The 13667-nt window shown below is 43.5% G+C and overlaps 1 protein-coding gene across 2 annotated transcripts in view; it reads right to left on the bottom strand.

The window, feature by feature from the left end:
- smchd1 (structural maintenance of chromosomes flexible hinge domain containing 1) overlaps window positions 1-13667 on the bottom strand; it is a 202740-nt gene that overhangs the window by 171502 nt on the left and 17571 nt on the right. The window contains exons 2-3 of one of the 2 annotated variants that reach the window (XM_078216073.1): window positions 2212-2392; window positions 2038-2113 (exon numbers count right to left, since the gene is read on the bottom strand). Coding sequence is in view for 1 of the 2 variants with exons in the window: in XM_078216072.1 (XP_078072198.1) it covers window positions 2038-2113 (76 nt within the window). In the remaining variant the exon portion in view is untranslated. The remainder of the gene's footprint in view (window positions 1-2037; window positions 2114-2211; window positions 2393-13667) is intronic. The other variant, XM_078216072.1, reaches the window with a different exon arrangement.

Consider the following 13667-nt stretch of genomic DNA (forward strand, 5'->3'; position numbering starts at 1 on the left):
CATAAAAAAGGACATGTCCCACTCTTCTCTGCACCATGTTCATACATTGTTGCTGCAGCCAGGATTGGAAATCCAAAGAGAAAAGGTGTAAAGCGGCTGGGGCGCAAAACTTTTACAGGCAGTGGTAATGTGGCCAGCATTGCCACTGACCGGAAACATCAGTTAATATGTTCACAGTGTCACCTACAGGTACTATTCTTGTGGCATCCTGAATCAATTCACATTTAAAGTATGATGCACAAGAAATCTGGATGAAGTGTCAAATCTCATCGCAAAGGATATCAGAGCTTGAAAAGATTGATAAGGGCAAGGAAAACAGAATGGATATTCCTACTCTTGCATGCAAAGCCTTTTTCCTTTTCCTTTATGGCATCGATGCCCCATTAAAATTTGTATCAATAAAGATCGAAATCTACAGCTATTAAGTCCACATCAAAAAGCTAAATTAATTTCAGAATAAGAAAAGAAAGAATTTTCTAGCTAACAAACCACAGATCAGACCAAGCACAATTGTCAAGGTGGGTGTGTGGAACTGCATTACTGCGTAGCTTCGGGAACCGAATGAAAATCTACTCATTCAGCAAAAATCTTAAGAACCCATGCTCAAAACCTGATCTGTGTTGAGTAAGTGCATCCAAGTGACAGTATTGGCACAGGAATCAGTCCTAGCTGCCTCTGACTGGAAAGGCAAAATGTTGGCCAGAATTTCTACTTCTGAACGTTATGCAATAGCCTCTATGGCAGTGCTTGTGAGGAGATTAGCACATGGTTGCAATGCCCTTTTTCTATACTTGTGCATGTAGAGTAGCACTTGGGCAACAATACAGGAGGGTTCTAAACAATTATAGCACCGCATAATCACTAATATTTATGCGAGTTCATGAATATACATAACGTGAAAGAATGTGTTTTTCAGCTAACATAAGCAAGCTCTTTGTTAAAAAAAGCCACACGTTTATCATAAATGCATGACCTTTAGCATAATCAGCACATGCTTATTTGTAGAACGATTCAGGAAAGTTAATTTTATTTAAATTTGACAACTAATAACTACACTTTCTGTTGTATCCAAAATAACATTCCAAGATATTCTGGCAGCAACTGATTTTCTTGCGTCATATAGGCCAGCTACATCCAACTACATAAAGTTCAGACATATTGTGATCACTGTTTGTATTTGGCCATGTGGAGATGCCGGCGTTGGACTGGGGTAAGTACAGTAAGAAGTCTCACAACACCAGGTTAAAGTCTAACAGGTTTATTTGGTAGCAAATACCATAAGCTTTCGGAGCAATGCTCCTTCGTCAGATGGAGTGGATATCTGTTCTCAAACAGGGCACAGACACAGAAATCAAATTACAGAATACTGATTAGAATGCAAATCTCTACAGCCAGCCAGGTCTTAAATGTGCAGACAATGTGGGTGGAGGGAGCATTCAACACAGGTTAAAGAGATGTGTATTGTCTCCAATACACATCTCTTTAACCTGTGTTGAATGCTCCCTCCACCCACATTGTCTGTACATTTAAGACCTAGCTGGCTGTAGAGATTTGCATTCTAATCAGTATTCTGTAATTTGATTTCTGTGTCTGTGCCCTGTTTGAGAACAGATATCCACTCCATCTGACGAAGGAGCATTGCTCCGAAAGCTTATGGTATTTGCTACCAAATAAACCTGTTGGACTTTAACCTGGTGTTGTGAGACTTCTTGCTGTATTTGGCCAGGCAGCTAGGTAAAGTATGGTATGTAAAATCTGATGTGGAGATGCCGGCATTGGACTGGGGTAAACACAGTAAGAAGTTCAACAACACCAGGTTAAAGTCCAACAGGTTTATTTGGTAGCAAAAGCCACACAAGCTTTCGGAGCTCCAAGCCCCTTCTTCAGGTGGAGGGGCTTGGAGCTCCGAAAGCTTGTGTGGCTTTTGCTACCAAATAAACCTGTTGGACTTTAACCTGGTGTTGTTAAACTTCTTAATGTAAAATCTGACCATTGCATCCCGTTAAAATGGACAATCGGAGTTCCAAATAAACTTACCAAAGTTTTGAGATTTGATTTCTTTTCTGTTTGTCGTTGTAATTACAAAATTATTTTCTGCAGTAATGTCAAAGGCCTGAAGAAAAGAAAAAAAAGCAATGTTAAGCACACAAGAAGTAATTTTACTTGACCAAAGTCTCTTCAGTTTTCAATTGAAATGCACCTTCCACACACCGGATAGTACAATCTTGTTTGATAGTTTCAATGAAAACTATACGCCAATCATACACATGAAAGACTCTTCACAATGCTGGATTTGGGCAATGCCCATTTTTCCTATTCCACATGAAGAAGATCTACGTGTTCATTATTCCAATTTTTAAAAGATCGGTTAGTAACAAATTCTGCCAATGTCCTGTAGAGACAATGAGAAGTCATGGGTGTAACTGTTACATGTTGACAATGCACAAATTTTAAACATGAATATTCACCTAATAAAGTCGTTGTGTGTTTAATTTCACATTATGTACATACCATTGCAGCAGACTGATTATAGTGCAAACTCCGTGAATACAGGACGGGGCAAGTGATAACATCATTGTTCAGACTAATATGCTCGTGTGCCACAGTTAAATTAAAAACACTGAGTACAGGTATAAGGACTGACCCACGTGACAACCTTAGATATGCTATAGATTGAAATCAGAATGAGAAGTGTTTAGGAAGGAACAAATCAGGAAAAATCAGCCTTATTCTGGCACTGGTAGGAGTGTAATATACACAAAACCAATTGTTTGTCTATGCAGTATCTAGGGCTCTGGTTCCATCTACATAGTGGAAACAATGGAAAGTAACTACTTGCATTTATATCATGCCTTTCACAGTCACCGAATAGCTCATAGCGTGTTAAAGCCACAGAGGTACTTTTGAAGTACTTTTCGTGTAATACAGGAAATGGTCCAGTTTTGACTAAAGCAACTGAACAATTTCTTAGGTTAAAAATTGAAGCTCTAAAATCACTTGGCAAACATTCTGACCACAAACATAGTTGCTTTACAATTTAAGGATAAACAGTTTATTAATTTTGCAAGGCAAAACTAATTCTAAGTGCAGTTTTTCACACAAAAGAAACTCACAAAGAATGGGTACCTTATATGAATTAAAAGTCCCCTTTGGGTCCAGTAACACCCTAAATGAGCAATTTTAAAACAATTGTGGGACAATAATAAATGACGACTGTCAGCTCCCCTCCATATCGCAAACTGAGGTCACCCAGCCAACTGCGTATGCACTTTGGCAGGAAGAAAAGAGACTATTTTCTAAATGGAGAGAGAATTCAGAGATCAGAAGCAAAAAAGAGACTTGGGAGTCCTAACTCAGGATTCTCTTAAGGTTGAGTGGATAATTAGGAAGGCAAACGCAATTCATTTCAACAGCAGAATGCACAAAAGCAGGGTGCACTGCTGAGGCTTTATAAAGCTCGGGTCCGACCACATTTGGATTATTGCGAGCAATTTTAGGCCTCGCATCTAAGGAAGGACGCGCTGATCTTGGAGAGGGTCCAGAGTAGGTTCGTGAGAATGATCCTGGAATGGAAAGCTGGATTTCTGAGGAACGTTTGAGGACACTGGGTCTGTACTCAATGGAGTTTAGAAGGATAAGGAGGTAAGTCAGGAAGTACAACATGCCAACAGTGACCATGTGCAGCCAAAAGGGCTGGGACCGAACAGAATGAAAAGTGCACAAATTTGCAGGCTGCGATTAAAGTTCTGCATCAAATTAGTAAAGAAAATAGAATCTTTGGGGCTAATCATGGGAGATTGATAGATTAAAATCTCAGCTGTCCATACAGAAAGGGATAATGTCTGTATTTGGGACAGTTACATCTGAGCGAGACAGTGATTGTAGAGCAGATTGGGAGAAGCTAGAAGAGGACGCCCTACAGTATGCTGCATATGGTGATGACTGGGGACATCCACCACCCTTCTCAGAGGCACCTAACCCGCAAAGTCCTCAGAGCATGACCATGTTCCAATGAACCCTGTGACCACTAGTTGCAAGGAAAGTGAGGATGACTTGCATTTGGTCACCTACACAACCCCACTTACAGTAGCACAGTTAGGGAAAATAATGAAAAAGATCGCCATTCTTGTGTCCTCTGCTGACCCCCATATGTTTTACACGGGCTCAATGATGCAGTAAAATTAATGTTAATATGTTTAAGCCTCTCAATTAATTCAGCTTTACTCACTCTCTAGAACATAGCGGATGGGGCACTGGAAGAAATGAAAGATGCTGTATTAACTGCGGTGGGCTATGACAGAGGGGATCCAGTAGAAGGTTTAAATAAGTGCAGAGGAAAGGGGGGCATCCAACTGCATTTGCCGATCATTTGTGGACCCATTTTACTCAACTCTTTGGGAGATGGAGCACACACTGCTGCGTGGCATGACCTTTGAAATTGGAAGAAAACCCTAGTACTGCATGCTTCAGAAGGGGGAAGGAAGGCGTGTGAGAACTTTGATCCCACAGATGCTACACATACTGAGGCATGAGTATTAAGGTAAATGGCTTGAACGTGGGAGAAGGAAGACCAAGAGGCAGATGAGAGCAAAGCAAAAAAGTGAGAGAAAATGTTTCCTGTAAAAGGTCCAAAGCACAGTGGTTACCATTGCTGTTTCATAGCGCCAGGGACCCGGCTTCGATTCCCGGCTTGGGTCACTGCCTGTGTGGAGTTTGCACGTTCTCCCCGTGTCTGCGTGGGTTTCCTCCGGTGTTCCGGTTTCCTCCCACATTCTGAAAGATGTGCTGGTTAGGTGCATTGACCCAAACAGGCACCAGACTATAGCGACTAGGAGAATTTCACAGTAAGTTTACTGCAGTGTTAAAATAAGCCTTGTTTGTGACTAATAACTAAACTTCAAAACTTACTTCTGGTCCGGTGTGAGAAATGAAGGAAGGAGAGGAAGAGGGTGTGGTGTTAATCCTACGGGTTTCGCACCTATATATACAGTGCAATGTTATAATTGCAGTCGAATGAGTCACTTTGCTTGGGAGCGTACAGCACCCTGCCGTTACGTACAGGGACAGGGTTATATCGGGAGGACAGGGAAATCAAGTCTTGCCACTAGAAGGACAAGTGCTGCAGGCTTCGGTAAGGGAAGTGGAGGAAACTGCTTCTCTTGATCCACCGTTACCAGATCCAAATCCAAGGGCATGACCATGCCTGGCCTCTGTAGCATGGGTGTGTGATGCTAGGTGGGATAGTGTAGGAAGACTCGTGGTAGGTGGTGAGGTAGGAGGCTGTCCTATCAAATCCCCATGGGATACAGGGAGTTCTTCAACACTCCCAGGCTTATCTTGGCGAAGGAAAGAAGATTGAGAGTAGGTTTACAGGACATTTACGAGAAGGATTTGAAATGGACCCACTATAGTTTAGGTTGGAGGCTGTAGTTTGTTATCACCCAGCTATATTAGGACGCTTTCCCCAAACAGCAGAGCACATTGAGGTCCAATATTATGAGCAGATATAATTGGCTTTTGATCCAGTGAATTGTTGCATTTGGCAAATGGCCAATGTGAATGAAGCTCCAATAGAGATATCCAGTTACTTATGCAGTTAGGGTTTGCACAGTTGAAGAATTTTGGTTTGAACTTGCCAATAGCTCTAATGATTTAATTGCTAAACATGCTGCTGCATTAGCAATGCATAAGCATGATTGTGGTTGAATGAACAGAGAGGTAATTGTAGAGAGCTCTGATGCAAAACCTCAAAAGCAGTACGGTTTCCCCTAAACGAGTTGAAGAGGAGATTGCAAGAGTAGTTACAAGTCTGCTGCAACAGGGAGCTTTACGACCTGGAGCTTCCACAAACAATTCACCAATTTGGCCAGTTAGGAAACTGGATGGCTTTTGGAGACTGACAATTGGTTATAGAGTTAAATAAAATGATTCCATTAACAGGACCAACAGTGGCAACCGGTCCTCAAATTATAATGAAAGAAGATCCACAAGAGAGATATTTTACTGACCTAGTTATTAGTAATGGGTTCTGGTCTATCCATTTAAATCAGCAATGCCAGTATACGTTTGCTTTTACGTTTCAAACCAGCAGTGTACATGGACTTGTTTACCCTAAGGGCTTCACAAGTCTCCAATCTTCCATCGAAGATTAGTTAAAGGGTTGGAGAGTTTTTCATGATCTGATTGTTTAATTCAGTATGTGGATGATTTTCTTCGCCAAACTGACACAAGAGGGGAATATCTTCAATTAGTAGATGAATTATTAACCCTCCTCACTTTGTTGGGACCCAAAAAGGTGCAAATTACGACGTCTCAGGTGGTGTATTTGGGAACTGTGGTAACACACAGGCACCGTGAAATTGAACGGAAGTGCATTGAACCAATTGTGCAATTGCCCCTTCCAAAAGATGTGAATTCGCTCCAACCATTTTAGGATTAGTGGAGTATTGTAGAAATCATATTGATGGTTTTGCTACTAAAGCTGCCCTATTATCAGATCTTCTAAAGAATACTCCATGGCAGTGGACTGAGCAGCACACACAGGCTGTGTCGGAATTAAAGCAAGCTTTAGCCATGGCTCCAATGCTGCAAACACCAAACCCAGAACTCCCCTTTACATTGGAGGTCACTGCAACAGACTCAACTATTGCGGAGGTGCTTCTGCAGGAACACCATGGGAAACTCAGCCGGTAGCTTATGCCTCCAGGCTTATGACCCCAGTACAGCAAGGGTTTACAACGGGTGAAAGACATCTTCGTACAATATTCTGGAAGGTGCAGCATTTTCCTTCTACAATTGGGCTTAATCCTTTGACCATACTGACAAAAAACTCCCTTTCAGCTGTTGTTAGATGGACGAATTAAAGATGGTGCACAGTCAAATTTACAACAGACTTTAATGCTTCAGGGTCGAGATATTGCAGTTAAAAGGACTAAATTGCCCACTTTCTTAGCTGACAATGCAAATTATAGTGGTGAGCCTCATGAGTGTCAAATTGTGGCAACAAATGATCCCAAGGGACCGTTTGTTCCAAAACAACAGGAGGGAGGACCCCTAAATTCTGCTAGGTTTGGATAGACATCTGACATACCTGTACAGAGGGAAGCTACAAGATGGCCCTTGAATATTTTTGCTGATGGATCCTCCATGGTGGAGGATGGTAATGGAATGACAGGATGTGGTATACATGTAGAGGATCATCAAGTAACACATCTTGTTTGAGTCAGCCTTAAAATTATCTCGTGGGATGAGCGCTCAGGCAGCCAAGTTGGCAGCTGTGGCTTATGTGGTTTGTCACCCTGATCAGTTTTAGCCACCAGCAGATAGATATTCTGACAGCATGGATGTCTACAATAGTTTAACTTACTTCCTGCCATCGTAGGAAGCAAGAGGTTTTGCTCCAGAGATGAAAAACCTCTACTGAGTGCACTTTTGTGGAAAGATATTTTCCAAACTGCCCAAGGACAGAAATTAGATTATCAAGGTTAAGGCACATCATCCAGTTGGGAATTCTCGAGCAGATGAATTGGCAAAACAGGACGCTTGAGGAGGGAGCACCACGACAACCTCTAATGGATGAATAAATGGATGCTGTTACTGTTAGGTTAAAATGGAAGATCTGAAATAGGCTCAGCACAGTGATGATGATTCAAAACAATTACAGGATGGAGCATATCCTGCTTCTTATGATAAATGGAAAGATAAGTTCCAAGTCCAGGATGGGCTTGTTCTTAAAAATGGACAGTATGTAGTGCCAACCCAAGACCATAATCAAATCATTCACCAATGTCATGATATTCAGGGTCATTAGGGAGCAGAAACAACTATTGAGCAAATTAAAGGGCTATGTTGGTGATCTAATGTGCACAAGGAGTAAAGCATTATGTAGACAATTGTTTAATATGTGCTCAAAATAACCCTCATAGGTATGCAAGTAAAGGGGAATTGAGGTATTCAAGACATAGAAATCATAGAAACCCTACAGCACAGAAAGAGGCCATTCGGCCCATCGAGTCTGCACCGACCACAATCCCACCCAGGCCCTACCCCCATATCCCTACATATTTACCCACTAATCCCTCTAACTTACGCATCTCAGGACACTAGGGCAATTTTTTTAGCATGGTCAATCGACCTAACCCCTGCACATCTTTGGACTGTGGGAGGAAACCGGAGCACCCGGAGAAAACCCACGCAGACACGAGGAGAATGTGCAAACTCCACACAGACAGTGACCCAAGCCGGGAATCGAACCCAGGTCCCTGGAGCTGTGAAGCAGCAGTGCTAACCACTGTGCTGATTGCCAGTTGAAGAACCATGGAATAATTTGTAGATGGATGTCAGTCCTCAGGAAGGATATAGATATATCTTGGTAATAATTGGCACTTTCAGTAAGTGGGTTGAAGCATTCCCTACCCGAAGTAATATAGCTAAAGTGACAGCTAATATCCTGGTACAATAAGTTTACTAGATGGAGACTTCCGCATAGTATCGAGTCAGATCAAGGTACTTACTCTACTGCTCAAGTAATGGAGGATGTCATGACCTTTTTCAGGATCAAACATTTCATATTGCCTATCATCCACAATCAAGTGGGATAGTAGAAAGGATTAATCGTACTTTACAATCCCTGCAATGGAAAACTGTACAGCCAAAATAATTCCAAGTGGAACATTGTATTACCCAGTATTATCCTTTGTTTTGATGATAGTGCTAAATACAGTCTCATGGTCAACTGTTTTAATGACCGGACGTCCCATGAGGGGAAGGAACTGAACTTCTTTTAGGATTGAAATTATTGCCCATGGTTATGAGAGGACTGTACAGCAATTACTTGATAATATTCAAGCTGCTCAGATGTCAGCTGCTGTTAAAATGGGACTGAAAAGAAAGCACAGTAAGGCTTATTTCGATGGTAAAATGAATGCTATAGAATATCAGGTGGGACAAGATTATGCTCCAAATTTATCAACCAGGTACATTCTTGTCTCTTAGATATTCTGGACCTCATACTAAAATCAACACATCTGTGTACATGGTGTTAATGGTTTCTGGGAAGACTGGGGCAAGACGATTCCTGATCACAGTAAGAGTTTTAACAACACCAGGTTAAAGTCCAACAGGTTTATTTGGCAGCAAATGCCATTAGCTTTCGGAGCCCTGCTCCTTCGTCAGATGGAGTGGATATCTGCTCACAAACAAGGCACACAGAGACACAAAATCAATTTACAGAATACTGATTAGAATGCGAATCTTTACAGCTAATCAAGTCTTAAAGCTACAGACAATGTGAGTGGAGGGAGCATTAGGCACAGGTTAAAGAAATGTGTATTGTCTCCAGACAGGACAGCCAGTGAGATTCTGCAAGTCCAGGAGGCAAGCTGTGGGGGTTACAGATAGTGTAATATGAACCCGAAATCCCAGTTTAGGCCGTCGTCACGTGTGCGGAACTTGGCTATTAGTTTCTGCTCAGCGACTCTGCGCTTTCATGTGTCGTGAAGGCTGCCTTGGAGAACGCTTACCCGAAGATCATAGAACATAACAGCGCAGTACAGGCCCTTCGGCCCTCGATGTTGTGCCGACCAGTGGTACCAATCTAAAGCCCCTCTAATCTACACTATTCCAATATCATCCATATGTTTATCCAATAACCATTTGAATGCTCTTAATGTTGACGAGTCCACTACTGCTGCAGGCAGGGCATTCCACGCCCTTACTACTCTCTCCATCTGTCCGATATCTCTCACCCCTCAATTTAAAGCTATGTCCCCTCGTGCTAGCCAACACCATCCGAGGAAAAAGGCTCTCACTATCCACCCTATCTAATCCTCTGATCATCTTGTATGCCTCTATTAAGTCACCTCTTAACCTTCTTCTCTCTAACGAAAACAACCTCAAGCCCCTCAGCCTTTCCTCATACAATTTTCCCACAATACCAGGCAACATTCTGGTAAATCTCCTCTGCACCCTTTCCAACACTTCCACATCTTTCCTATAATACGGCGACCAGAACTGTACGCAATATTCCAAATGCGGCCGCACCAGAGTTTTGTACAGTTGCAGCATGACCTCCTGGCTCCGAAACTCAATTCCTCTACCAATAAAAGCTAACACACTGTACGCCTTCTTAACAACCCTATCAACCTGGGTGCCAACTTTCAGGGATCTATGCACATGGACACCCAGATCCCTCTGTTCATCCACACTACCAAGTATCTTACCATTAGCCCAGTACTCTGTATTCCTGTTACTCCTTCCAAAGTGAATCACCTCACACTTTTCCGCATTAAACTCCATTTGCCACCTCTCAGCCCAGCTCTGCAGCTTATCTATGTCCCTCTGTAACCTGCCACTTCCCTCCGCACTGTCTACATCTCCACCGAGTTTAGTGTCATCCGCAAATTTACTAATCCATCCTTCCACGCCCTCATCCAGGTCATTAATAAAAATGACAAATAGCAGTGGCCCCAAAACAGGGAACACCACTAGTAACTGAACTCCAGGATGAATATTTCCCATCAACCACCACCCTTTGTTTTCTTACAGCTAGCCAATTCCTGATCCAAACCACTAAATCACCCTCAATCCCATGTGTCCGTATTTTCTGCAAAAGCTTACCATGGGGAACCTTATCAAACGCTTTGCTGAAATCCATATACACCACATCAACCGCTTTACCCTCATCCACCTCTTTGGTCACCTTCTCAAAGAACTCAATAAGGTTTGTGAGGCACGACCTACCCTTCACAAAACCGTGCTGACTATCCCTAATCAAATTATTCCTTTCTAGGTGATTATAAATCCTATCTCTTATAATCCTTTCCAATACTTTGCCCACAACAGAAGTAAGGCTCACCGGTCTATAATTACCAGGGTTGTCCCTACACCCCTTCTTGAACAAGGGGACAACATTTGCTATCCTCCAGTCTTCTGGCACTGTTCCTGTAGACAATGATGACACAAAGATCAAAGCCAAAGGCTCTGCAATCTCCTCTCTAGCCTCCCAGAGAATCCTAGGATAAATCCCATCCGGCCCAGGGGACTTATCTATTTTTACCCTTTCCAGAATTGCTAACACCTCCTCCTTATGAACATAAATCCCATCCAGTCCAACAGCCTGCATCTCAGTACTCCCCTCAACAACACTGTCCCTCTCCAGTGTGAATACCGACGAAAAATATTCATTTATTGCCTCTCCTATCTCCTCAGACTCCATGCACAACTTCCCACTCCTGTCCTTGACTGGCCCTAATCTTACCCTAGTCATTCTTTTACTCCTGACATACCTATAGAAAGCTTTAGGGTTTTCCTTGATCCTACCTGCCAAAGACTTCTCATGTCCCCTCCTGGCTCTTCTTAACTCTTTTAGGTTCTTCCTGGCTAACTTGTAACTCTCAAGTGACCTAACTGAGCCTTCACGTCTCATCTTAATATAAGTCTCCTTCTTCCTCTTCACAAGAGATTCAACCTCCTTACTAAACCACGGTTCCCTCACACGTCTGCTTCCTCACTGCCTGACAGGTACATATTTATCAAGGACGCGTAGTAGCTGTTCCTTGAACAAGTTCCACATTACAATTGTGCCCATCCCCTGCAGTTTCCTTCCCCAACCTATGTCAGCTAAATCTCGCCTAATCGCATCATAATTTCCTTTCCCCCAGCTATAACTCTTGCCCTTTGGGATATACCTATCCTTTTCCATTGCTCAAGTAAACGTAATCGAATTGTGGTCACTGTCACCAAAGTGCTCACCTACCTCCAAATCTAACACCTGGCCTGGTTCATTACCCAGTACCAAATCCAATGTGGCCTCTCCTCTTGTTGGTCTATCTACATACTGCGTCAGGAAGCCTTCCTGCACACACTGGACAAAAACCGACCCCTCTAAAGTACTCGAACTATAGCTTTTCCAGTCAATATTTGTAAAGTTAAAGTCCCCCAGTACAACTACCCTGTTACTTTCACTCCTATCCAGAATCATCTTTGCAATCTTTTCCTCTACATCTCTGGAACTTTTCGGAGGTCTATAAAAAACTCCCAACAGGGTGACCTCTCCTTTCCTGTTTCTAACCTCAGCCCAAACTACCTCAGTAGACGAGTCCTCATCAAATGTCCTTTCTGCCACCGTAATACTGTCCTTGACTAACAATGCCACACCTCCCCCTCTTTTGCCACCTTCCCTGCACTTACTGAAACATCTAAACCCCGGAACCTGCAACAACCATTCCTGTCCCTGCTCTATCCATGTCTCCGAGATGGCCACAACATCGAAATCCCAGGTACCAACCCATGCTGCAAGCTCACCCACCTTATTCCGGATGCTCCTGGCGTTGAAGTATACACACTTCAAACTGCCTTCCTGCCTGCCAGTACCCTCCTGTGACCCTGAAACCTCATCCATTACCTCACTACTCTCAACCTCCTGTACACCGGAGCTACAATTCAGGTATCCACCCCCCTGCTGAATTAGTTTAAACCCTCCCGAAGAGCATTAGCAAATTAGAAGATCAGAGGCTGAATGCCCGTGACCGCTGAAGTGGTCCCCAACAGGAAGAGAACAGTCTTGCCTGGTGATTGTCGAGCGGTGTTCATTCATCTGTTGTCGTAGCGTCTGCATGGTTTCCCCAATGTACCATGCCTCGGGACATCCTTTCCTGCAGCATATCAGGTAGACAATGTTGGCCGAGTTGCAAGAGTAGGTACCGTGTACCTGGTAGATGGTGTTCTCACGTGACATGATGGCATCCGTGTCAATGATCTGGCATGTCTTGCAGAGGTTGCTGTGGCAGGGCTGTGTGGTGTCATGGTTACTGTTCTGAAGGCTGGGTAGTTTACTGCGGACAATGGTCTGTTTGAGGTTGTGCAGTTGTTTGAAGGCAAGAAGTGGGGGTGTGGGGATGGCCTTGGTGAGATGTTCGTCTTCATCAATGACATGTTGAAGGCTCCGGAGGAGATGCCATAGCTTCTCCGCTCCGGGGAAGTACTGGACGACGAAGGGTACACTGTCCATCGTGTCCCGTGTTTGTCTTCTGAGGAGGTCGGTGCGGTTTCTCGCTGTGGCGCGCCGGAACTGTCAACCGATGAGTCGAGCGCCATATCCTGTACTTACAAGGGCATCTTTCAGCATCTGGAGGTGTCTGTTGCAATCCTCCTCATCCGAGCAGATCCTGTATATACGGAGGGCTTGTCCGTAGGGGATGGCTTCTTTAACATGTTTAGGGTGGAAGCTGGAGAAGTGGAGCATCGTGAGGTTATCCGTGGGCTTGCAGTGCAGTGAGGTGCTGAGGTGACCGTCCTTAATGAAGATGCGTGTGTCCAAGAATGCAGCCGATTCTGGAGAGTAGTCCATGGTGAGTCTGATGGTGGGATGGAACTTGTTGATGTCATCATATAGTTGTTTCAGTGATTGTTCACCATGAGTCAAAAGGAAGAAAATGTCATCGATGTATCTAGTGTATAGCATCGGTTGAAGGTCCTGTGCGGTGAAGAAGTCTTGTTCGAACCTGTGCATGAAGATGTTGGCATATTGAGGTGCGAATTTGGTCCCCATGGCTGTTCCGTGTGTCTGGATGAAGAACTGGTTGTTGAAGGTGAAGACATTGTGGTCCCGGATGAAGCGAATGAGTTGTAAAATTGCATCTGGAAACTGGCAGTTGTCGGCGTTGAGT

The sequence above is a fragment of the Mustelus asterias genome, chromosome 7 (genome assembly GCF_964213995.1).
Source record: "Mustelus asterias chromosome 7, sMusAst1.hap1.1, whole genome shotgun sequence".
Taxonomy (NCBI): domain Eukaryota; kingdom Metazoa; phylum Chordata; class Chondrichthyes; order Carcharhiniformes; family Triakidae; genus Mustelus; species Mustelus asterias.